The sequence below is a fragment of the Pleurodeles waltl genome, chromosome 10 (genome assembly GCF_031143425.1).
Source record: "Pleurodeles waltl isolate 20211129_DDA chromosome 10, aPleWal1.hap1.20221129, whole genome shotgun sequence".
In the NCBI taxonomy this organism is placed as follows: domain Eukaryota; kingdom Metazoa; phylum Chordata; class Amphibia; order Caudata; family Salamandridae; genus Pleurodeles; species Pleurodeles waltl.
Window position 1 is genome coordinate 71,837,609 of NC_090449.1, and position 27,629 is coordinate 71,865,237.

Consider the following 27,629-nt stretch of genomic DNA (forward strand, 5'->3'; position numbering starts at 1 on the left):
TTCAGTGTTAAAGCATACTAGAGTCCTAGAAGCCCAGATTATCTGCCACTTTATTACTAGTCTGAGAAGCAGTGTTGGTTTTATAATTCTAGCCGGGGTTAATGTTTGCATTAGAAAATAATGTTAGGGTACCTTCCAGGAGCCTTGGGTTGTGGCTAATCACTGAGGATCAGAAATTGCTGAAAGGAGGTTAGGTGACAAATAAAGGGCAATTTCCACACCGCCATAACTGAATATTGTAGAGTTGTATTCGCAAACATTAATTTTGATTACAAATGCCCTCCCTCCCCCCGGCCTTTTCCAAATACACTTTAACGAATCCCACAATCATGATACTTGGCAAGGGTGTTTCCTGAAAAAAAAAGTAGTTTCCCCATAGAAGAAATCACTGTGCAATCTTGAAAAATCCAGCATTTTCTGCTACACAATTCCAACAAAAATTGGTGAAATCCCCCCTAAAGAAACAAAAGCCTTCTTGGTCATATTTCTGCATTTTCATCTTTTGGTCAACATACTCTGAATATAGGGGACTCTTACCAGTGACAATATACTGGGAATCTCCTGAGAAGGCGCAGTCCCACATCCAGCCCCGTGATGTCTCTCCAGGATTGTTACTTTTGATGCTCAGCTCTGTCATAAGCGAGAAGTTAGATGTCCTCCAGATTTTACAGGTCTGGTCCGCGGAGCATGTTGCCAGGAGCCTGCAAAATAAACAACCCAATAGCCAGATGCAACAGAACTGGACACAAAGTTAAACAGATGAGCCAATAACTAGTCTTCAAAATTATTTCTCAAAAGGCCATGTTTCTGTGTTTATGGGAAAACCACGGTTCCCATGATTTATACCTGGCCAACAATAGTTGACTATGGTTTAAACTTAGCTCTGATTGCCTGTTTAACTGAAGTACAGGACGCAGAGACCCCGAAAAGGCAAACTGGCCGATCCCAAACCAATAATTATCTGTAAAAATAAGAATATGGCAGTTACTTACCTATGGCCCTAGTTTTTCAGTGTAGTGACGGAATTCTTTATATTCGTAATCTTTAAATGGATCTTCTCTAATGTCATGGAGACACAGATCGCCAAGCAGCATGGAATGTTTCTAAAGTTTAAGATTACTAAAAAATACGAAGAGCAGAGCCAAGTGGTCCACTGAATAAGAGCACATGTTGGAGAGCTCTGCTCTTCCCTTTGGCAAAACCCTCATCAGGCAGTTACATGAGGTGAGTTGTGCTAAGGCAGCCGGGGTCAGTGAGACGGCAGACACTGCCAGAATAAATAGAGGCTCAAAAACACAGGCATAGTGAAGGAGGTGACACCCAAGCACTCTGAAGAGCAAGGCAGACAGTTCTGCATGGCAGAGGCTGTCAGTGGCAGAGTAGTTGGTCAGAAGGTTGAAATCAAACCCAGGCATCCTTTGGGTGGGGTGGGGCTAACCTTGCAGGATTTTCCAGGCCGGAGTGGCTGCAGTACAGGCTTAAACACTTCTAGGCAGCTGAGTGACAGGTTCCAAAGGTGCAGATGAGGTTCATAATGATATCGGAGCACTCTAAAGGAGTCAAACAGGATGACTTCTAGCCTGATGCATGAAGGGAGGAAGAAAATTAAGAAGCGATGAATGCTGAACCCCTGAGAATCATGGTATCTCTCCTTTGACTCATCGCACACCTTGTATTATTACGATGATATCCTTAATCCCTTTCTACAGACTCTTCCCTCCTCAATCTCTCCTTTTACTCATCCCAAACCTCGTCTTACTACTATGATTTCTCAAATAACACTTTTTAGAGTCTTCCCTCTTCTATTCCATACTTTATTCAATTTAACTAACATACTCACATGTCCACTGCTCAAATTAACTCATATTTCCATATAGTAATCTGCCACTAATCCATTTGGGTTCCGAAGTAGTGTGCTAGTCGCCGAAAAGTGCTGCTACACCTCGAGTTAGGAGATCTCCTGGAGACTAATGAAACATCTGGAGTGGTGGATACCTGTGGAATTCCATCTGGGACGTGTGGAGACTAAAGTTCCAGGAGTAAAGGAGATGAGGGTTTACGAGTAACCGCCATCTTATCTGACCTGCCTGGGGTGGAATAGTTTAAAAACATATGACTTTGCAATGTACGCCTTTACCACACATGCATTCACCACCCCTTTTTTTAATTTACTCCTAACCTTCCTTTTCCACTAACCCCCACCTTATAACCTTGAAATTAACCTTCCTATCCTTTACCACTACCCACCCCATAACCCTAACATTACGCTTATTACACCCCTAGATCCCAAAAGTACCCTTGCCATCCTTTACTACTACCTTCCCCTAAACCCTAAATGTCTCTGTTTTAGACTTAAATTGAGTGCATTTCTTCTTCCTTGTGTGGATCAAATAGAGTCGAACCCAAAATCAGAAGACTCATATTTTTTTGGTGTGCAGCTGTCTTCCAAATCAATGCAGTGGTAAACACCATAGATCTGCAGCTCTCCAAGAAATCTTCCCATTCTTCTGTACTAACCACTGGCTGGAGCCAACAAGAGCCTTGCTGACTTCTCCACTGAACTCCAGCAATATTGTTTTTTCTACAAAGAAGCTCCATGCTAGGAGGCTGAAAAGAGTATAAACAAGCAGCCAAATTAGGTCTGAAAATGCAGGCTGATGAGCACATAAAAAAGCTTCACCGGCTCCCACTGGATGCAAAGACTGTCTTAAGTCCTCAGCATGATCTACAAATCCTACTATGGTAACAGATCTGCCCAACTACAAACCCTAGTGTTATACTTTTCTCCTAACCATCTCATTACGTAATGAACCTTTAAACAACTGAAACAAAGATGATGTTCTAGGTGTCCAGGACTCTGGGCTGTGGAAAGTGCCAAATCCACCACTCAATGCTGACGGAAATTGCATCTGTTACAAACAAAAAGCCTACAGACTGACGTTTATTGGATCACCTACAACTGAAATCTCATTTGCAGGAAGTGACTGAAGAATGTCATACATGGCCTCTCCTTTACCAAATTGGACCAACTTCTACAATCAAAAAAGGGGCAAAGTAGAAATGCTGCAGAAAGAATATCTCACCTTCCAATCATATGTTAAAATAAACAAGACAACACCTTCTATCAGTCTCCAATTTCCCCTAGAACTGGCCTGTAGAGTCACTTTGTTTTTCAAACGGACACGGACTCACCATAGTCTCTGGAGGAATGCTTCATCATGGAGTCCTAAATACTATGTGTATCTGGATGGGCTCAACCTTGAAAAACAAGAGGGCTTTTTCTGTGTGGGATGGGATTTAAAGGTTAGAAATGCCTAGTGTGTACCCAGATTGTTGTCCTGTGTTAAGAGGTCTCCTGGCAGGAATAAAAGCAAAATGTGATGTATATGGAGATATTTAGTGGTAAGTTCAACAGCAGCAAAAACTGCTGGCTTTTGATCATGCAATAGCTGGTAAGACAACTGTTATAAATAAAATTGTCAAAATTAATACACACATACATCAATAAATAAACCATCTTGGCCAAGAAGATTTAATTAACACAATGCTGCAGAATAATCATGATCACCCAGGTGCACGTAGTCGACACATGCACAAATTACTTAGTTGGGTGGAGCTGACCCTAGTTAATACCGTCCTGGAAATTCTGGTATCTGACTCTTTGAGGTGGTCTTCTGAGAACTTCTGATCAGATCCAAGACGGTTACGTCTTAACATCCAAGAGGTGGGACAGCACTGGCTGCTTTAGAAGTAGTCCTAACTGCATACTTTTTCCAACTGCAATGAACTGCTTTCTATTGAAAAGATAAGGATGTTTAGTCTAACAGCAGACACTAAAATGGAACCAGGGCACGGCTTACCCCTCAAGAAGACAAGATCGTGCTCAAAAAGTCTAAACTTTTTGAGAAGTCTCAGAGTAGCCACCTTAATTGCAGCTAGAATCAGGAATGTTTCTATTGCTGATTTAAGGAAACCCAGTAAAGCGTGCAGGAGAAATATTAATAGGACCAGTGGGTACAATGTTTTAAAGATGACCAAAGTTGAGGCTTAAAGATTATCCAAGGGAATGTTACGTTTCATAATCGCTCTAGCCAGTACATCATTAATTTTCTTTTGCCCACAAGAGAAATTCCAGACAGCGAACGTAGAGGAGAAGAGAGCGGACAGGAAGTTGCATTTCTATCAGATGAGCCTGTGTATGGCTTGTACATCCTCTGTGGAAATGGTGACTTCAAAAGGATACATTTGTTTTTCCTTTAAGAGTCTGTTTTCCAGAGGAATAAATCCCCTTCACACGTGGTTGTGGAGATCTGACATTTAATAAGAATCTCAGTGGTGTAAATCCATTTGGTTACACCTTGGTTAAGGAGCGGAGTCCAACTGCAGAATGAAATGACATGGGCTATGCTCCAGCAAAATTATTAGCCAAGCTGCAGATTCTGTACTGTTAGGTCACCATTTCTAGGGAAGATATTCCTTCTGCTCCAGAACATTTCACTTGTAGAGTGTAAACTCTGCTAAAAGCATCAACTAGACCTTATATCCACAGTGTCAATTAAATTATTAGCACAACTGTAGAGGTTGTTCTGCCATGGTTTAACTCTAATACAGGGATTATTCTGCTATAAAAACACAGGTGCCTGATCACAGTGTAAGATCTCGTAAAGTGACATGTCCATCAGCCCATTCTGTCCCACGGAGGCACCAGTTCTATTAAAGAATAACCCCCTAATTTACCAGGGGGTCGCCTACAAGAAAATAGATTACCTTAACTATAGAGCTGCAGAACAAACTGGGAGCTAGCTCTAGCAGAATTATTAGCCAGCTTCAAAGAAAATACTTGATTAGATGAAATAACACTTCCTGCATCAGGATATAAGACCCTTTTCTGCCAGCTCAGCTAAAGAGATGAACTTAGCTCCTATATGTGTGACGGGGTAGTAAAGTAATGGATCCTGCCACCAAATCCCTTGTTCTGCCAAGGTTTGAGCTCTAACAAAGAGAACCTCCAAGCAGTTCTGTGACATTTCACTGAAGGAAGGTAAAAAAAAAGCATATACTCTGCTTTTGAAAAAATTCCTGTGGTGCATTTCGCATGTTTTTCCCAATCCTGCATTCTCCAAACCAAGTACAGCATATTTTTTGTTTCCAAAGTTGTTGCTCCGCTAATCTCTCCTAGGAGTCGGTGATGTGCAGCAGGCTCCTTTCACAGTAGGTGTATAAGGGCTGTGGCTTGGAAACAGAGACCTGGGGTCTCTATGGCCTGTCTTCACAGTGCTAGCTGCCTCTTTCTCTGGTCCCTTGCGTTAGAGAGCCTGCTCTACTAAATATTCTTGCTGTAGGTCTCTCCTGGCAGTCCATGGCCGCAATTAAATACAATGGTCATAGAGGCTTCAAGAAGAACCCCGACGCAAGTGAGTTTTGCTAGATTACCTTATGCCTTAGCAAGGCTACTAGCGTCAATATTATGGTGAGCGAAGTTGCAGATCACGCTGTGCCGGCCTCAGAGCCATGTCTTGCACAAGAACAGCCCCACAACAAAGAGCTCTACCCTGGAGACGGTGCCAGCAATCGAATCCCAGAGGCAACAAGTCACAGATCTGCATTCTCCAGGTAACTTTCTGCTCCAGCACAGATGGAATGCAAACCCCAGAGACTTCCAACACACAGATCAGAACACACTGCCCTTGGGGAAACCAGTGAGAAGACCTTTTGTTCTAATTTAGTTCCGGGATGCGGACTGAAAAGGAAACACTTCACAACAGAACAAAAAACAAGAGATAGCTAATAAGCTGCTATAAAGACAAAAACAAAGAGAATAGTGCAGAACTATGCTTTTTGGTCTTTGGCCCTGAATGTGGCATAAAACTCCTGTAGGCAGAAACACACAGTCTTCAGCTCTCCCTCAAAGGCAGAGAGCACATGTCGAGTTCCAGGGAGCTCATTATCTACCACCAAGGACACTGGGAAATACACAGACAGTCTAGCTTTACGGGCACAGGGGATTTTGCCCTTGCAGAACAGGCATGTGATGATGTGCACTTTTATTCCACAAAATATAGTGATATAAAACACATACTTCCACAGAGAATGCAAAATGTGAAAATATTTCATGGGGCCCTGCGAAACATGGCTTTCATAATAATGAGAGCCCCAAACCACTCTGCCGAGCTTTACTTCTGTTACAGGCAGCACAGGACGCCCAAATTACGTGGCATGATCACCTAAATTATGCAGCAAAAAATGCAAATTATGCAGCACAGTCTCTCGTAATATTGGCTGATCAATTTGAGAAGAAAACTTTTTTTTCAAAATCTGTACATCAGATGGAAAGTGCGGCAAACCATAAATATGCAGTAAAGGCAGCAGCCACAGAATTTCATAATTTCACTGTTCCTGACCACTCTTCATTGTTTTATCAACAATCTACGCATGAAAAGTGAACAAAACCTACGCATGTAAAATTACAGATGGGGAACAGTGAATGAAGATGTTTCTAATGAGTGTTTTTGTCACATCAAATAGACAACAATAGCGAACCTCGAGTTGTCTGTGATGTCACTCAGAGCCTAAGGTTAATAAAGTCTCCATTATTCACTGCTAAATATCTAGAATGTTTTGCTCTGTGTGGCTCCTACTTTAAACAGCTAAGTAGGGGTAAGGAAAACGTTGATTCATACACAACATGGCCTAACCTGTTTCAGCCCCCTCCCACGTGCTACATCTGGTGTCATATCACCCACCATCCTCTTCTGGACATCACATGCCACCCCCTCCACAAACAAGCCCTTTACTGTACCCAAGTGTCTCGCAAGTAAGGCGCATGCACTCGCAGACCGACCCTAAAAAATAATACTTGTCATCCTATCTACACCACCCTCAGCACTACTCCCAAGTGTTAAAAATGCATACTCAGTGTGCTGCCAAACACACTCTGAAGTTACCAAACCTTCTCCACCAAATTCTTCACCCACACCATCTTCTCTTCAATCCTCCCCTCTTCTGTGCAAGTATTGAATATGTCTCCTGCTACTGGCCACTCTTTGTGCGTTCCCTCCCACTCCCCACCGCGCCAGCGCTGCACTGACACACTGGATGTCCTTAATGAAGTAGCAACAACTGAAAACAGCGCCTGCTTCCACTGCTGGTGTGTCACAGCAGTAAATAAACAGATCCAGAATCGGGTAGTAACACTCGAGGCTCTCAATGAGAGCCACACTTAGCTATTTTCAATCCGTGACCATTATTGCTCTTCGTAGAAATCAGTTTCAATAGCATCTCCTTCTTACAGAGACAATTACTTGTTAACAGTCTTATCCTAAAACTCTACATTCTTAATTACAAAAATCAATTGTTGATTTCTTGACACTGCAAACCAAAAATCCCAGTATTTCACTTGTTTTCAATAAACATTTCACTGGTTGAAACGTATTTTTCAAGTTAACTACCTTAAAATAAACAGGTGATATAAAACCACATAATGGGTAACCTGTAACATGGCGCTATATTGATAATTCAGGGTTCAGTTGACATTTACAAACCTCTAAGCTTTATATCGTCACCGGAACCTCTCAATGACAATACTGGATATAGAGATTATATATACATATCTATATGTCCATCTATAATCCACTGGCGGTCACCAGTAGGTAGTTATAGTTAGGACCTGGTTTCCATAGGGAAAACGTTTTTCATTTTGTCAATAACTTTGGTGCTGTTTGACAAATCTTCACAAAATGAGTTCAACAGTCAGTTCAGCTGCTGTCTTGAAAGTTTTGGGGATATTTGTCTAGAAAAAGCGGGGTGGTCTCAAAATATGTTTTCCCCATGCAAATTCCAATAGGGATTTTAAACAGGACTACAGCCTGAACTGTTGGATGGAATTACGCCAAATATGGCAGAAAGCAATCTTCTGGTCAATAAAGTGTGCTTTTTGTGCTTTGATGTAAATGCATTCAGTAGTTTTAGTAGTATTAGAATGAAAAAAAAATATAGACATAACTTGCACCCTTACCATGTACTGCTAATTACCCCACTTATTACATCGCTCGTAACATCTTCTATGACATAACTGAAACTATGACTGCATTATCTGGAGTAAAATTGATTATGAGAAATCTGTGCAAGGCAAGGACATGAGTTATAGTTTACCTTGCGGCATAGTTATAGTTACTTGAGCTAACCAAAGCTATAAGTGCTGAATTTCTATGGTTTTGTGTCAAACTAGCGCTCAAGGAGACAGGACCCAGCACCCGGTTGGGTGGAGCATAAAGCCAGCACATGCACAAACAAATGAAGAAGTAAAAAGGAGTTCACTCATGAAACCGTGAAGACAATGTAGAAATTTACTTCAACATCTGAGTGAGCATCTTTTTACTTCTTTATTTGTTTGCTTTTATATATATCCGGTCCAATGTACTTACAAGTACTTGTCTTATAAGTACATTGGACCAGAGTGCCCATCATTTTCTGGGGAGCTGTGTGCAATGTTAATCTAGACGGAGCTTAAAGATTTTAGCGGGACGTCTTGCCCGGATGTGCACCGCCACCGGGTTTTTATATATATATATGTGTGTATATATATATATATATATATATATATCCTAAGTTCAACTGGCACCACTATGATGGCAGTGCAAGTAATGCTTAGGTCAGTTACATATGGTGAATATAAGTGTTTCTTAACATTCGTTTTTTAGTATTAATAGACCGCCACATAACTTCACTCTAATCTTTGTTTTTTCAGTGAATGTCGAAGGTTTTGGAAAAGTAAGTTAAAATCTTACTATCTTACACGCACACATACTGTGTAATATGGACCTATACTGCTAAGGATGGGTTCAAATGGCTTTTGCAAACCACAAGGCCAAAGATTAAGTGGTTTATAACCCAAGACGGCAATATAGGAACATTTTAGACATTACTCGCCATGTATATTTTGTTACATGATTTTAGTACTTCTTCAAAATATTTAAAACAGTTCAATGCCATTAAACTGATATACATTGTTTGCATTCAACTGCATGTGTGTCTGTCAATGTTTTGATAAATGTGTGTTTTTGTGGAGGCTGAAGCTCTAATACTTAAAATGTGTTTCATGCAATAATGTGTATTATTAGGCAGTATGACATTACAGAAGCCCTAAACATGCAATGTAAATATATACGAGTAAATACACACACATATATATATATATATATATATATATATATATATATGTTCAATGGCATGTGTAAATGCAGATACATATGCTGTGAATATCTCACCATCTAGTGTTGGGCTCGGAGTGTTACAAGTTGTTTTTCTTCGAAGAAGTCTTTTTTTGAGTCACAGGATCGAGTGACTCCTCCTCTCAGTAATAGTGCGCATGGGCATCGACTCCTTTGTTAGATTGTTTTCTTTCCACTGTCGGGTTTGGATGTGTTCCCTCTTGCTCCGGAACTTTCAATTGGGAAAATCTATATTCTCTCAAACTTTTCTCATACCGTTGCTATTGTTCAGGACGCTGTTTCTTCTGCACTCAATCCAGTAGTACCGTCGGGATCAAGGAAACTTCCTTTCGGCGCTTGCGCCCTCCTTGGGCCTGTTCGGGCCTACTGCGTTATACCCTGATGGATCGGACTCCATTCCGATTCTGTCCGCGGTCCCACGCAAAATATCCTTATACCAACCAGCACTTGGTCTGTAATCTCTGTCTTTTACCGGAACATCAAGAGGAAAGCTGTGAGGCATGTCTGTCTTTCCGATCGAAGAGAACATTACGCGATCGAAGGGCACAAAGACTAGAGATGGCGTCCAAGCACACGGAGTCCACCACCGTCACCCTTGAAGACGAGCAGGCACAAATGGCAGTTTTGATCCCAGACCCCAAATCCGAGCAGGGTCCAGACGATGACAGCCAACCAATGGCTGCAGCGCAGTACGTGAGTACACCTGCTCCAACACCAGCTTTTAAAAGATCAGGCAAGGCCTTGGGTGCATCACTGCTGTCAAGCCACGGTTCCACCTGGAAAAAATTAATCGTCAACCGACCCTTGGGTTCTGCGCCGAAAAAGACCAAAACCCTCCATCAACAGGTTACTACACCTGTTTCGGTGTCGGGGTCGAGCCGAAAATTACAAGCCTCAACCTCCAAACCAAGCCAATGCCCAACATCATCGGATCCGAAAAGAGCACGCTCTGCTTCGGAGCCGAAACCTCGCCCAACAGCTTCAGACCCAAAACATCTTGGTCCGACTTCGGAGCCGAAACATCATCCTATTTAGAGGAGACAGGGCTTTTGGCTCAGATGAGGCAGGTGCCCAAAACATTCACTGAACATTCCTCTAAGGCCACAAAACATACCTCTGAACATCAAATGGAGGAATTGGACATTCAATCTATTTAAGAGGTTATGGACAGCAAGCAGAGAAGAATCCAAATCAAGAAAGAGACTGGAAAAAGTATTACTTCTCCGCCTCCACAGACTAAAAGAAAGTCAGCATTTAAAGAGATTATTGATACTGCCCTACCACCCGCAAAAATTTACAAGAAGAAGGAAAACCCAAAACCTCTTTGACTTTCTCCATCACATTCACCGCAACTTTCTTTTTCACCATAACCTCTCACTCCACCACCACCACCTTCACCATCACACTCTCACACTTCTTCACAAGAAGAATAAAGCAGTGATTCCAGTTACACTGTAGACCCATGGGACATGCATGATTCGGATCCTATACCATCTAATGATCCAGATCTCTACCCTACTAGACCATCCCCACAAGGTGATAGTACAGCTTATAACCAAGTAATATCCAGGGCAGCTGCATACCATGGAGTACGAATGCATGCCGGACCTTTAGAAGAGGATTTCCTTTTTAATACACTATCCGCAACTCATAAGCAATACCAGCGTTTACCAATGCTTCCTGGTATGCTTAAGCATGCAGAAGAAATATTTAAAGAACCAGTTAAAGCTAGGGTTCTAACACTGAGGACTGACAAAAAATATAGGCCTGCACCAATAGACCCAATTTACATCACAAAACAATTACCACCAGATTCTATTGTGGTCAGTGCAGCCAGGAAGTGTGCCAATAGTCAGTCTTCTGGGGATACCCCACCACCTGACAAAGAAAGCAGAAAATTTGATGCTGCGGGGGAAAAGGGTGGCAACACAAGCAGCCAACCAATGGCGTATTGCCAATTCCCAGGCCCTATTAGCAAGATATGACAGGGCACATTGGGATGAGATGCAAGAATTCGTGCAAACCCTACCCAAGGAGCACCAAAAGCGGGCTCAGCAAATTGTGGAAGAGGGTCAGGCCATAACAAATAATCAGATTAGGTCTGCTCTAGATGCAGCTGACACTGCAGCTAGAGGAATTAATACCAGCATCACAATTAGACGACATGCATGGTTGAGGTCCTCAGGTTTCAAACCGGAGTTACAACAGGCGGTCCTTAATATGCTGTTTAACAAACAGCAACGTTTTGGAGCACAGGTGGACACAACCATAGAGAAACTCAAAAAAGACTCTGACGCTGCAAAAGCTATGGGAGCCCTTTATACCATACCATTTTGGGGATTCTTTCAGAAACCACAATTTATGGGAGGTTTTAAAACCCAGACTACAGAGGCTTCTACCTCCCATCCAAAGCAAGGACAGTAGTACTACCCGAGGGGGTCATTTAGAGGCTCTTAAAGAGGACATAATTTCAGGGCCAGAGGAAAAATTGCAGCCTCAGAGTACTTCCACACCCACTAAGCACTGACTTCCCAAATATCCCACAATCCCATATGTCTCCTCTGGGAGTAAGACTGCAACAATTCCATCCTCACTGGCAAAACATCACCACAGATCAATGGGTACTCTCAATTATCCGCAATGGTTACTGCCTTGAGCTCAACTCCACTCCACCAAGTATTCCACCTCGTTCTCACAGACTCTCTCCAGAACACAATATTCTACAAAAACAAGAGGTACAATCTCTATTACTCAAGGAGGCAATAGAAATAGTTCCCATCTCACAGCAAGGAACAGGAGTATACTCCCTATACTTCTTTATACCAAAGAAGGATGGTACTCTCAGACCCATTCTTGATCTCAGACCTCTAAATCTATATATCACTTTCACATGGTCACTCTACAGGATGTCATTCCCCTACTACAAAAGCAAGATTACATGACAGCGCTAAATCTATAAGACGCTTACTTCCACATTCCCATACATCCAGCTCACCTAAAGTATTCAAGGTTCGTAATTTCAGGCAAGCACTACCAATTCAAGGTACTACCCTTTGGAATAACAACAGCACCAAGAGTGCTCATAAAATGTCTAGCTGTAGTAGCAGCAGCGTACCTCAGGAGACACCAGATACATGTCTTCACTTATCTAGACGATTGGTTAATAAAATCCAGAAATGCCAACAACACAAACAATACACAATAGATACCCTACACATGAGGGTTCACAATCAATTACCAGAAATCTCATCTTCAGCCGGCACAAATCCAACCTTATCTAGGTGCTATTCTGAATACTCAATCAGCATTAGCCTACCCAAATACACAACAGATACAAGCCTTCCACTACCTCATATCACAAATCCAGGTCAATCAAACATACACAGTAAGATTTGTCATGAAACTATTAGGAATGATGGCATCATGCACAGCAATAGTACCAAATGCACGACTAAACATGAGACCATTGCAACAGTGTCTCTACTGCAAGAGCTCTCCACACAGAACAAAGGACTTTAGGAAAACTAAACAAATTTTTGTTGCTTTCCAACAACCTCATAAAGGTAATCCCATTTCAAAACAAGGATTAGCTAGATGGATTGTAAAATGCATTCAAGCATGCTACCTCAAAGCAAAAAGCAGCTATTAATATCTCAAAAAGCACATTCCCCAAGGAAAAACTGTGCCTCCTTGGCATTCTTAAGAAATATACCAATACCAGATATATGCAAAGCAGCCACATGGTCCACACCACATACATTCAGCAAGCATTACTGTGTGGATGTGTTATATAGGCAACAAGCCAATGTTGGACAAGCTGTGCTAAAAAAAGTATTTCAAACAACTTCAACTCCTACAGGCTAACCACTGCTTACTTGAGAGGAGCACTGTTTTTTGTCTATGCACAGCATGTGTATCTGCAGCTACACATGCTATCAAATGGAAAATGTCACTTACCCAGTGTACATCTGTTTGTGCTATGTAGTGCTGCAGATTCACATGCGCCCTCCCTCCTCCCCGGGAGCCTGTAGTCGTTGCAGTACTTATTTGCACATATGTATATACATTTGCATGGACATCTTATTTACTTTTTATATATCTATAGTTGTACATACACAATTCTTCACTCCTTACTTCACCCTCCTTCGGGAAAACAATCAAACAAAGGAGTCAATGCCCATGTGTACTATCACTGAGAGGAGGAGTCACTCGATCCTGTGACTCGAAAAAAGACTTCTTCGAAGAAAAACAACTTGTAACACTCCGAGCGGGAGAAAAAAAAAGGGGGGTCCCAAAACAGGTCTTCCTCATTCATTTTTCCATGGGGATTATTAACAGTGCAAAAACTACTGGACGGAATTACACCAAATTTAGGCAGGATGGTAGTAGGTCCTGGTCCAGAAAGAGTGCTCTTTTGTTCTGGTGTAATTCAGTTTGATAGTTTTTGCGAAATTGAGGAGAAAACAAAGCAAAGGATTCGCGACCTCTAATAATCTCAAGCTGAAATCTGATTGGCTGATAACACTTTTTACAACAGAAGCAATTGAACTGTTGTCAGCCATCTTGGTACTCTGCTTCAAACGAGTCCCAAAATACAAGTGGAAAAAAAAAAAGGGGGCCAGGGTCTGATACCCTGACCCCTTACCTCTGGTAGCGCTAAAAAGCATTCTTTTTTTATTTTATGAGCGGAGACGCGGTGGATCCACGAATCTGCTCGTAATTTTTTTTTTTTTAAAAGATGAAGCACGGGCTCCTATGCTTCATTCGTGTAATGTCCCCGGGCGGGCCAAGTCCCGGGGCCTTTTAAAAAAAAATTTAAAAAATTAGGGGATCTCCTCCTGGCCCCCTCCTACTGCCCCAGGGACCACCACTCCCCCGCCGGGCCCTTTTTTTTTTTTTTGGGATGCAGGGAGGCCTGTGGCGGGGGACCACCACCTCTGCGGGACGATCTTGTAATTAATGCGGTGGGGGGGCCCTGGCCCCCCACTGCCCTGGGGACCACCACCTCCCCAGGGCAAATGTTTAAAAAATAAAATAAAAGGGGTCCCTATGGGACTCCAGTACCCTGAGGACGACCACCCCCCAGGTCCGGCTCCTGCAATGTCCCGGGGTGCCCACCTCCAGGACATAGCTGTTTGCTGTGGCTTGGCTGCAGCCAAGCCAAGCCACAGCAAACACTTTGGGTTTTGACAGCAGGACCTTTAAAGCAGGTCCCACTGTCAAAATCCGAAGTTTCATCTCTGTGCTTTGCACGGATGCAGAAGACAGAGATGAAACGCTGCAGCAAACAGGGAGCTGCTGTCAAAGCAGTGCCATGTAGCCCGTAAGGGCTTTGTTTTTTAAGATTTTTTTTAATAAAATGTAGGGACCACAGGGGGGAGCACATGAGGGCTCCCTCACTATCCCACGTAGCCCGTAAAGGGCTTTATTATTTATGTTTTTAAATAAATAAATAAAAAATTAAAAAATAGGGACCGCGTGAGGGCCCTTGAGGACTCCCCACAAGTTCCCTATTTTTTTTTATATATAGATTTTTAATACAAAGCCCAGAAAGGGCAAAAAAAAAAAAAACCTGAAAAAGAGCTATGGGGGTTCGAGTCCAGCTGGACTCATTTCTCTATATTTTTTTTTATTGTACTTTTTTAAATATATTAAATATTTTTGTTTGTTAAATCTAACAAAAATATCTCATTCTAAGTTTATGAGATATTAAAGTAAAAAAAAAAAAACACTTTCTCTCTCTTTAACTTTCTTTCTCTTTCAGTCTCTCTTTCAATCAATTGCGCCCACTCACACACCTAATTAGACACTTACGCACCCACTCACAGACCCACTCAGACACTCATTCACCCACTCACAGACCCACTGACACCCTCATGCAGCCACTCACAAACCTGCGCACAAACTGACGCACCAACTAAAACACTGATGTTTGCACTTTCACACCCAGACAATCTTACAGCCACTCTCACCCCTACATACAGCCTCTCACACCTATTCTCACACCCAGAGAGGCTGCGGCTAACTCCTGCCGCGCACGCACAACTGGCGCCCCAGTAATGCACTGCTAATTACCTCGCATGTTACATTACTCATGACATGGTCAGTGACATGACTGATTACATCTCATATGACATCACTGATGACATCATCCACACAGTCATACATCCACTCATAAGCTGACAAAAACACTTGTATACCCACACACAAACATACCTACTCACATACTTATTCAGAGATGCATAAAATAAGTGATATACATTCAAACAGCCACTGACACAACCACTCACTCATCCATACACTACTGAGGTGTTCATAGACTCATACACTTACTTACACACCCACTCACACACCAACTCATACTCAAACAGCCCGTTAATAGATCACTATTCTAGTGACACATCCAGTTAATCAGCTGTAGAAACACTGACACACCCACACACTCACCCATACAGTCACTGGCTCATTATTACAGTAACTTACACACGCAATCAACTATACAACTATTCACACACCAACTCACTCACATGAACAGGCACTTACATACCCACTCAGTCACCCATACAGACATTCACAGTCACTCACTGACCAACACAAGTCCTAACACATCCACTCACTATCCTATATAAAAACTGACTCACCCACTCAATTTAAGATTCAGATACTCATACACTCACTGACTCTCGTATACAGTCACTGGCACAGCCACTCAGTTATACTTAAAGCCATACAGTAAGTGACTCACCAAGTCACTCACCAATACAGTGACACCCATTCTCTTACCCAGACAACCACTCTGACACCCACTCACTCACACATGCAGCCACCCACAGACCCACTCACTAAATGAAATGCAGCTTCTCACAGAGTCACTTACTCACCTATACAGCAATGTACACATCCATTCAGTCTCCCATACAGCAAATGATTCAACCACTCATTCACTCAGACACACACATCAATACAACCACTTACACTCACTGGATGATGTCATCAGTAAAGTCAGTGACTACATCATGAGTGATGTAATATGTGAGGTCATATGCAGTGGATTACTGGAGCGCCAGTTATAGTTATAGCTCAGGTAACTATAACTGCTGAATTTCTACGGTTTTGTACGAGTAAATTCAGAATCTAACTATAACATCCCAGTAACCTTTGTTTTTTTCAGTGAATGAATGAATATATATATATATATATGTATGGAAAATGTCACTTACCCAGTGTACATCTGTTCGTGGCATGAGTCGCTGCAGATTCACATGCTGTGCACAGTCCGCCGTCTGGTGTTGGGCTCGGAGTGTTACAAGTTGTTTTTCTTCGAAGAAGTCTTTAAGTCACGAGACCGAGGGACTCCTCCCACTTCGATTCCATTGCGCATGGGCGTCGACTCCATCTTAGATTGTTTTGCCCGCAGAGGGTGAGGTAGGAGTTGTGTAGTAATAGTGCCCATGCAATGGAATGAATACGTATGTACATAATAAAGGTTAAAGTAATATATTTACAAATGTACAAATGTTGAAGATCTACTTCTAAACGGCTACAGGCTACCGGGGAGGCGGGTGGGCGCATGTGAATCTGCAGCGACTCATGCCACGAACAGATGTACACTGGGTAAGTGACATTTTCCGTTCGATGGCATATGCAGCTGCAGATACACATGCTGTGCACCGACTAGTAAGCAGTTATCTCCCCAAAAGCGGTGGTTCAGCCTGTAGGAGTTGAAGTAGTTTGAAATAATGTTCTTAGTACAGCCTGACCTACTGTGGCTTGTTGTGCAGTTAACACATCTACACAGTAGTGCTTGGTAAATGTATGAGGCGTAGACCATGTTGCTGCCTTACATATTTCGTTCACTGGAATATTTCCTAGAAAGGCCATGGTAGCCCCTTTCTTTCTGGTTGAGTGTGCCTTTGGTGTAATAGGCAGCTCTCTCTTTGCTTTAAGATAGCAGGTTTGAATACACTTAACTATCCACCTAGCAATGCCTTGTTTTGAAATTGGATTTCCTGTATGAGGTTTTTGAAAGGCAATAAATAGTTGTTTTGTTTTTCTAATTAGTTTTGTTCTGTCAATGTAGTACATTAGTGCTCTTTTGATGTCTAATGTATGTAGTGCTCTTTCAGCTACAGAATCTGGTTGTGGGAAGAACACTGGTAATTCCACTGTTTGATTTAAGTGGAACGGTGAGATAACCTTTGGTAAAAATGTAGGATTTGTTCTTTGAACTACTTTATTTTATGTATCTGAATAAATGGTTCTTGTATGGTAAATGCTTGAATCTCGCTCACTCTTCTTAAAGATGTGATGGCAATCAAAAATGCAACTTTCCACGTTAAGTATTGCATTTCACAAGAAGGCATGGGCTCGAAAGGTGGACCCATGAGTCTTGTTAAGACAATGTTGAGGTTCCATGAAGGAACAGGTGGTGTTCTTGGTGGTATGATTCTCTTTAAGCCTTCCATAAACGCTTTAATGACTGGTATTCTAAATAGTGAAGTTGAATGAGTAATTTGTAGGTAAGCTGATATTGCGGTGAGATGTATTTTTATGGAAGAGAAAGCTAGATTTGATTTTTGCAAATGTAGTAAATATCCTACTATATCCTTTGGAGATGCGTGTAATGGCTGAATTTGATTATTGTGGCAGTAATACACGAATCTTTTCCACTTGTTTGCGTAGCAGTGTCTAGTGGTAGGTTTTCTAGCTTGTTTTATGACCTCCATACATTCTTGTGTGAGGTGCAAGTGTCCGAATTCTAGGATTTCAGGAGCCAAATTGCTAGATTCAAAGATGCTGGATTTGGATGTCTGATCTGTTGTTTGTGTTGTGTTAACAGATCTGGTTTGTTGGGTAGTTTGATATGAGGTACTACTGACAGGTCTAGTAGTGTCGTGTACCAAGGTTGCCTCGCCCATGTTGGTGCTATTAGTATGAGTTTGAGTTTGTTTTGACTCAACCTGTTTACTACATATGGAATGAGAGGGAGAGGGGGAAAAGCGTATGCAAAGATCCCTGACCAGTTCATCCATAGAGCATTGCCTTGGGATTGATCTTGTGGGTACCTGGATGCGAAGTTTTGGCAGTTTGAGTTTTCCTTTGTTGCAAATAGATCTATTTGAGGCGTTCCCCAAATTTGAAAGTAATTGTTTAGTATTTGGGGGTGAATTTCCCATTCGTGGGTTTGTTGGTGCTCTCGAGAGAGATTGTCTGCCAACTGGTTCTGAATCCCTGGAATAAATTGTGCTATTAGGCGAATGTGGTTGTGAATCGCCCAATGCCATATTTTCTGTGTTAGGAGGCACAACTGTGTTGAGTGTGTCCCTCCTTGTTTGTTTAGATAATACATTGTTGTCATGTTGTCTGTTTTGACAAGAATGTATTTTTGTGTTATTATGGGTTGAAATGCTTTCAGCGCTAGAAATACTGCTAACATTTCCAAGTGATTTATGTGAAACTGTCTCTGATGTATGTCCCATTGTCCTTGGATGCTGTGTTGATTGAGGTGTGCTCCCCACCCTGTCATGGAAGCATCTGTTGTTATGACGTATTGTGGCACTGGGTCTTGGAAAGGCCGCCCTCGGTTTAAATTTGTACTGTTCCACCATAGAAGCGAGATGTATGTTTGGCGGTCTATCAACACCAGATCTAGAAGTTGACCCTGTGCTTGTGACCATTGTGATGCTAGGCACTGTTGTAAGGGTCGCATGTGCAATCTTGCGTTTGGGACAATGGCTATGCATGAAGACATCATGCCTAGTAGTTTCATTACCATTCTGACTTGTATCTTTTGTGTTGGATACATGGCCTGTATTACTTTGTGAAATGTTTGAACCCGTTGTTGACTTGGAGTGGCAATCCCTTTTGTTGTGTTGATTGTCGCTCCTAAGTATTGCTGCGTTTGACACAGCAAAAGGTGTGACTTCGCGTAGTTGATGGAGAAACCTAGCCTGTGAAGGGTTTGTATGACATATTTTGTGTGCTGTGAACACTGTTTTAGCGTGTTGGTTTTGATTAACCAGTCGTCTAAGTACGGGAACACATGTATTTGCTGCCTTCTGATATGTGCAGCTACTACTGCCAGGCATTTTGTAAAAACTCTTGGCGCAGTTGTTATTCCGAATGGCAACACTTTGAATTGGTAATGTATTCCTTGGAATACGAACCTTAGGTATTTCCTGTGTGAAGGATGTATTGGTATATGGAAATACGCATCTTTTAGATCTAATGTTGTCATGTAGTCTTGCTGTTTGAGCAGTGGGATTACGTCTTGTAATGTGACCATGTGAAAGTGGTCTGATTTTATGTAGGTATTTAGTGTTCTGAGATCTAGTATTGGTCTCAGAGTTTTGTCCTTTTTGGGTATTAGAAAGTACAGTGAGTAAACTCCTGTGTTTTTTTGTTGAATTGGTACTAATTCTATTGCGTCCTTTTGTAGCAATGCTTGAACTTCTAGTCCTAGAAGATCTATATGTTGTTTTGACATATTGTGTGTTTTCGGTGGGACGTTTGGAGGGAATTGGCGAAATTCTATGCAATAACCATGCTGGATAATTGCTAAGACCCAAGTGTCTGTTGTTATTTCCTCCCAAAATTTGTAAAATTGGCTTAGTCTTCCCCCCACAGGTGTTATGTGATGGGGTTGTGTGACTTGTGAGTCACTGCTTATTTTGAGGGGTTTTGAGGCCTTGGAATTTTCCTCTATTTTTTTGGGAATTGGCCTCCTCTAAATTGCCCCCGAAAACCTCCCCTCTGATATTGACCCTGGTAGGTAGGCCTTGTTTGTGAGGTTGTGGTTTCTGTGGGTTGACCTCGAAACCCTCCCCTAAAAGGTGTTTTCCGAAATGTGCCTCTGCTCTGCGGGGAGTAGAGTGTGCCCATGGCTTTGGCTGTATCGGTGTCCTTTTTGAGTTTTTCGATGGCAGTGTCTACCTCCGGCCCAAACAATTGCTGTTCATTAAACAGCATATTGAGCACAGCCTGCTGGATTTCCGGTTTGAACCCAGAAGTGCGCAGCCATGCGTGCCTTCGTATTGTGACTGCGGTGTTTATTGTCCTTGCAGCTGTATCTGCTGCATCCATGGAAGACCATATCTGATTATTTGAGATACTTTGTCCCTCTTCCACCACCTGTTGCGCTCTTTTTTGGAACTCCTTGGGTAAGTGTTCGATGAAATGTTGCATTTCATCCCAATGAGCCCTGTCGTATCTTGCCAAAAGTGCTTGTGAATTGGCAATACGCCACTGATTTGCTGCTTGTGCTGCAACTCTTTTGCCCGCAGCATCAAATTTGCGGCTCTCCTTGTCTGGAGGTGGTGCGTCGCCTGAGGTATGAGAGTTGGCTCTCTTACGAGCTGCCCCCACAACTACTGAGTCTGGTGTTAGTTGTGTTGTAATATATATTGGATCTGTGGGCGGTGGCTTATATTTTTTCTCCACCCTCGGAGTTATGGCTCTGCCTTTAACTGGATCCTGAAAAATTTGTTTTGAATGTCTTAGCATTCCTGGGAGCATGGGAAGGCATTGATACTGGCTATGGGTGGAGGATAGGGTGTTAAAGAGAAAGTCATCCTCAATTGGTTCTGAATGCAAGGAGACATTGTGAAACTCGGCTGCCCTTGCGACCACCTGTGTATAGGATGTACTGTCCTCAGGTGGTGACGGTTTTGTAGGATAAGAGTCTGGGCTATTGTCAGACACCGGAGCATCGTAGAGGTCCCATGCATTGTGGTATGAGCTGGTGAATGCATCAGTGGTGGAGTTGTTGCTGGTGATGCATGTATTGATGGTGGTGGAGACGGTGGTGGGGTTGTTTTCCTTGCCACCTTTGCCTGTGGTTCCTTGTCCTTTTGTTGAAAGGCAAGTTTCCTCTTTATTTTGATTGGGGGAAGAGTGGTTATCTTCCCTGTGTCCTCATGAATATGAAGCCTTCTTTGTGTGTAGTCAGGCTCTACAGCTTGAAGCTCCTCTCCAAATCTATGTAATTGGGAGGTTAATCCTTGTTCCTCTGTATAGGAACTACTTTTCGGCTCCGAGGCTGGCTGTTTCGGAACCGAAACCTTTTCGGAAGTCTTTTTAGGCTCAGAAGAAACCTTCTTTGTTTTCGGCGTGGTGTCTCGGTGCCGAAATTCTTCGGTGCCGCTGTCTCTGTGCCGAAGTTTCTCGGAGCCGCTGTCTCGGCTCCGAGGTTGCTGTGTGGCGGTATCTCGACCGGAGTCGGATGAGTTCGACACCAGCATGCCCTTTTTCGGTGCCTTGGATGGGTCACCTATTTTTCGGGTTAAGCCATGGCCTGTTGGCGGTGGCGTCCCCTGGGCTTTTGTAGACTTCTCGTGAGTCTTGATTTTCGACGTCTTACTCACGGTTTTGGTTGTTTCTTCGGCATCGAGTTCTTCCGAATCCGACTCGCGGACGGAGAAAGCTTCTTCTTCCTCCACGAAACGATCTTGACCTGTCGGCATGGACGCCATTTGTAGTCTCCTGGCTCTTCGGTCTCTCAGCGTCTTCCTCGACCGAAACGCTCGACAGGCTTCACAAGTATCCTCCTTGTGCTCGGGGGACAAGCACAAGTTACAGACCAGATGGTGATCCGTATACGGATACTTGTGATGGCATTTTGGGCAGAAACGGAATGGGGTCCGTTCCATGAGCCTTGAAGTCGCACGTGGCCGGGCCGACCAGGCCCCGACGGGGGATCGAAAAAACCCCGAAGGGCCACCGGAGCTCTTCAAAATTCGGTGTTGATTTGTTCTAACTAACCCGATACCGAACGCAAACAATACCGACGTTTTTTTCCGAGATTCTAACTAACTTTCCGACCCGAAACACGGTGCGAAAAGGAACACGTCCGAACCCGATGGCGGAAAAAAAACAATCTAAGATGGAGTCGACGCCCATGCGCAATGGAATCGAAGTGGGAGGAGTCCCTCGGTCTCGTGACTCGAAAAGACTTCTTCGAAGAAAAACAACTTGTAACACTCCGAGCCCAACACCAGACGGCGGACTGTGCACAGCATGTGTATCTGCAGCTACACATGCCAAACATATATATATATATATATGGAAAATGTCACTTACCCAGTGTACATCTGTTCGTGGCATGAGATGCTGCAGATTCACATGCTGTGCATATCCCGCCATCTAGTGTTGGGCTTGGAGTGTTACAAGTTGTTTTTCTTCCAAGAAGTCTTTTCGAGTCACGAGATCGAGGGACTCCTCCCCTTTCGGCTCCATTGCGCATGGGCGTCGAGTCCATCTTAGATTGTTTTCCCCGCAGAGGGTGAGGTAGGAGTTGTGTATATAGTAATAGTGCCCATGCAATGGAAAAAGTATGTATGTACATAATGTGATTAAAAGTGCTATATTTACAAGTTTACAAATGTACAAGTTTATTTTTATAAAATTATAATGGCTACAGGCTCCCGGGGAGGTGGGAAGGCGCATGTGAATCTGCAGCGTCTCATGCCACGAACAGATTTACACTGGGTAAGTGACATTTTCCGTTCGATGGCATGTGTAGCTGCAGATACACATGCTGTGCATAGACTAGTAAGCAGTTACCTCCCCAAAAGCGGTGGTTTAGCCTGTAGGAGTTGAAGTTGTTTGAAATAATGTTCTTAATACTGCTTGTCCTACTGTGGCTTGTTGTGTTGTTAACACATCCACGCAGTAATGTTTAGTAAATGTATGAGACGTAGACCATGTGGCTGCCTTACAGATTTCTGTCATTGGTATGTTTCCTAGAAATGCCACGGTGGCACCTTTCTTTCTACTGGAGTGTGCCTTTGGTGTAATAGGCAGTTCTCTTTTTGCTTTCATATAACAGGTTTGAATACATTTAACTATCCATCTGGCAATGCCTTGTTTGGATATTGGATTCCCTGTATGAGGTTTTTGGAAAGCTACAAACAATTGTTTTGTTTTACGAATTTGTTTGATTCTATCAATGTAGTACATTAGTGCTCTTTTTATGTCTAATGTATGTAATGCTCTCTCAGCTACAGAATCTGGTTCTGGGAAGAACACTGGGAGTTCCACTGTTTGATTTAAGTGGAACGGTGATATGACTTTTGGCAAGAATTTTGGATTTGTGCGTAGAACTACTTTATGTTTGTGTATTTGTATAAAGGGTTCTTGTATGGTAAAGGCTTGTATTTCACTTACTCTTCTGAGAGATGTGATAGCTATTAGGAAGGCTACTTTCCATGTTAAGTACTGTATCTCACAAGAGTGCATGGGTTCAAATGGTGGACCCATGATTCGTGTTAATACGATATTGAGGTTACACGAAGGAACTGGTGGTGTTCTTGGTGGAATAATCCTTTTCAGACCCTCCATAAATAGAATGTGTAATTTGCAGATAAGCCGAAATTGCTGTGAGATGTATTTTAATGGATGAAAAAGCTAACTTGGACTTTTGTAAGTGTAGTAGGTAGCTTACAATGTTTTTTGCAGATGCGTGTAATGGTTGGATTTGATTATTATGGCAGTAATAAACAAATCTTTTCCACTTATTTGCGTAGCAATGTCTTGTAGTAGGTTTTCTAGCCTGTTTGATGACCTCCATGCATTCTTGTGTAAGGTCTAGATGTCTGAATTCTAAGATTTCAGGAGCCAAATTGCTAGATTGAGCGATGCTGGATTCGGGTGTCTGATCTGTTGTTTGTGTTGAGTTAACAGATCTGGTCTGTTTGGCAGTTTGATATGAGGCACTACTGACAGGTCTAGTAGTGTTGTGTACCAAGGTTGTTGTGCCCAAGTTGGTGCTATTAGTATTAGTTTGAGTTTGTTTTGACTCAATTTGTTTACCAAATACAGAAGGAGTGGGAGAGGGGGAAAAGCGTATGCAAATATCCCTGACCAACTCATCCATAACGCATTGCCTTGGGAGTGAGGCTGTGGGTACCTGGATGCAAAGTTTTGGCATTTTGCGTTTTCTTTTGTTGCAAATAGGTCTATTTGCGGTGTTCCCCATCTTTGGAAGTAAGTTTGTAGTATCTGGGGATGAATTTCCCATTCGTGGAACTGTTGGTGATCCCGACTGAGATTGTCGGCTAACTGGTTTTGAATTCCTGGTATGTATTGCGCTATTAGGCGAATGTGGTTGTGAATCGCCCAATGCCAAATCTTTTGTGCTAAGAGTCACAATTTTGTCGAGTGTGTCCCTCCCTGTTTGTTCAGATAATACATTGTTGTCATGTTGTCTGTTTTGACAAGAATGTGTTTGTGGGCTATTAGTGGTTGAAATGCTTTCAACGCTAGAAACACTGCTAGTAGTTCTAACTGATTTATATGAAGTTGTTTCTGTTGAGTGTCCCATTGTCCCTGGATGCTGTGTTGGTTGAGGTGTGCTCCCCACCCTACCATGGAAGCATCTGTTGTGATCACGTATTGAGGCACTGGGTCTTGGAAAGGCCGCCCTTGGTTTAAATTCATAGTATTCCACCATTGAAGCGAGGTGTATGTTTGGCGGTCTATCAACACTAGATCCTGAAGTTGACCCTGTGCTTGTGACCATTGTGTTGCTAGGCACTGTTGTAAGGGCTGCATGTGTAATCTTGCGTTTGGGACAATGGCTATGCATGAGGACATCATGCCTAGTAGTTTCATCACTAATTTATCACCTGTATTACATTTTGGAATGCTTGTACCCTTTGTGGACTTGGAGTGGCAATCCCTTTTTTTGTGTTGATTGTTGCTCCCAAGTACTGTTGTATTTGACACAGCTGTAAGTGTGAGTTTTGGTAGTTCAGTGAGAACCCTAGTTTGTGAAGGGTTTCTATAACGTATTTTGTATGTTGAGAACACCGTTCTTGCGTATTGGTTTTGATTAACCAATTGTCCAGATACGGGAATACCTGTATGTGCTGTCTTCTGATATGGGCTGCCACTACGGCAAGGCATTTTGTAAAGACTCTTGGCGCTGTTGTTATCCCGAATGGCAACACTTTGAATTGGTAATGTACCCCTTGTATTACAAACCTTAAGTATTTTCTGTGGGAAGGATGTATGGGTATATGGAAATACGCATCCTTGAGGTCTAATGTCGTCATGTAGTCTTGTTGTTTGAGCAAGGGGATTACGTCCTGAAGTGTCACCATGTGAAAGTGATCTGATTTGATGTAAAGATTTAGTGTTCTGAGATCTAAGATGGGTCTTAGAGTTTTGTCCTTTTTGGGTATGAGAAAGTACAGGGAGTAAACACCTGTTCCTTTCTGATGATTGGGTACTAGTTCTATTGCATCTTTTTTGCAACAACGCTTGGACCTCTAGCTGTAATAGATCCATGTGTTGTTTGGACATGTTGTGTGTTCTTGGAGGCACATTTGGTGGAAATTGTAGGAATTCTATGCAATAACCATGTTGGATAATGGCTAGGACCCACGTGTCTGTTGTTATTTCCTCCCAGTTTTGGTAAAAATCTGTTAGTCTCCCCCCACTGGTGTTATGTGTTGGGGATTTGTGACACTGAAGTCACTGTTTAATTTGAGGGGACTTTGGAACTTTCCTCTAGTTTTAGGGAACTGTCCACCTCTGTATTGTCCCCGAAAACCTCCTCTCTGATACTGGCTCTGGTATGTGGGTCTGGTTTGTGAGGTTGAGGGTTCTGTGATTTGGCCCCGAAACCCCCCTCTAAATTGTGTTTTCCGAAATGTGCCTCTGCTCTGTGGGGAGTAGAGCGCACCCATGGCCTTGGCCGTATCTGTGACCTTTTTTAGCTTCTCGATAGCAGTGTCCACTTCCGGCCCAAACAACTGCTGTCCGTTAAAAGGCATATTAAGCACCGCCTGTTGAATTTCGGGCTTGAATCCTGAGGTGCATAGCCATGCGTGTCTCCGTATAGTGACCGCTGTATTTACAGTTCTTGCAGCTGTGTCTGCTGCATCCATTGCCGACCGTATCTGGTTATTAGAGATACTTTGGCCCTCTTCCACCACTTGTTGTGCACACTTTTGGAACTGTTTGGGTAGATGTTCTATGAAGTGTTGCATTTCGGCCCAATGAGCTCTATCATATCTCGATAGCAAAGCCTGTGAATTGGCAATGCACCATTGATTGACTGCTTGTGCTGCAACTCTTTTCCCTGCTGCGTCGAACTTGCGACTTTCCTTGTCGGGTGGTGGTGCATCTCCAGAGGTGTGTGAATTCGCCCTTTTGCGAGCTGCGCCTCCTACCACTGAGTCAGGTGTCAATTGCTGCGTGATGTACATAGGGTCTGTTGGGGGAGGCTTGTACTTTTTCTCCATCCTAGGAGTGATGGCCCTGCCTTTCACAGGCTCTTGAAATACTTGTTTTGCGTGTTTCAACATTCCTGGTAACATGGGAAGACTCTGGTACTGACTATGTGTTGACGACAGAGTATTAAACAAAAAGTCATCTTCAATCGGTTCAGCGTGCAGGGTGACATTGTGAAAAGCAGCTGCTCTGGACACCACCTGTGTGTAAGCAGTACTGTCTTCAGGTGGTGATGGTCTTGCTGGATAACAGTCGGGACTATTGTCTGATACAGGCGCATCATAAAGATCCCATGCATCTGGGTCATTTTGGCTCATCCCTGTGTGCGTTGGAGACTGCATCATAGGTGGGGTAGCCATTGGTGATGGTTGTGGTGAGCGTTGTGGTGATGGTGGCTGAGTTACTTGTTTTGCCACCTTTGCCTGTGGTTGTTTATCTTTATCTTGGAAAGCAAGTTTCCTTTTCATTCTGATAGGAGGGAGAGTTCTTATTTTAACTGTCTCCTTTTGAATGTGGAGCCTTCTCTGTGTGTAATCTGGCTCCCCTGCTTCTAGCTCTTGTCCGAATTTGTGTCCTTGCATTTGTGAGGACAGGCCTTGTTCCTCAGTGTAGGAACTTGATTTCGGCTCCGAAGCCGGATGTTTCGGTATCGAAACCTTTTCAACCGTCTTTTTCGGCTCCGAAGCCACTTTTTTTTGTTTCGGTGTTCCGATATCTCGGTGCCGACTCATCTCGGTGCCGGTATCTCGATGTCGAGATTGCTCTGAACCAGTGTCTCGGTGCCGAGTCTGTTCTGTGCCGGTATCTCGACCGGAGTCGGATGACTTCGACACATGTGTGCCCTTTTTCGGTGCCGATGGACGGTCACCTAATTTTCGGGTTAAGCCATGGCCTGTTGGCGGTGGCGTCCCCTGGGCTTTCATGCTTTTTCCGTGAGTTTTGGCCAGGGCTGTTTTACTCACGGTTTTCGGCGTCTGTTTGGTTTCGGCCTCGTCCGAGTCAGCAATGGAGAAGGTTTCTTCTTCCTCCAAGTCTTGGTGTCCTGACGGCACCGACGCCATTTGAAGCCTTCTTGCTCTCCGGTCCTTCAGCGTTTTCCTCGACCGAAACGCTCGACAGGCCTCGCAGGTATCCTCTTTGTGTTCGGGAGACAAACAGAAATTA

The 27,629-nt window shown here is 43.1% G+C and overlaps 1 protein-coding gene across 3 annotated transcripts in view; it reads right to left on the reverse strand.

The window, feature by feature from the left end:
* Positions 1–27,629, reverse strand: part of MLST8 (MTOR associated protein, LST8 homolog) — a 114,979-nt gene that overhangs the window by 5,656 nt on the left and 81,694 nt on the right. For all 3 annotated transcript variants that reach the window (XM_069209727.1, XM_069209725.1, XM_069209726.1), the window contains exon 8: positions 538–701. In XM_069209727.1, the coding sequence (XP_069065828.1) occupies positions 538–701 (164 nt within the window). The remainder of the gene's footprint in view (positions 1–537; positions 702–27,629) is intronic.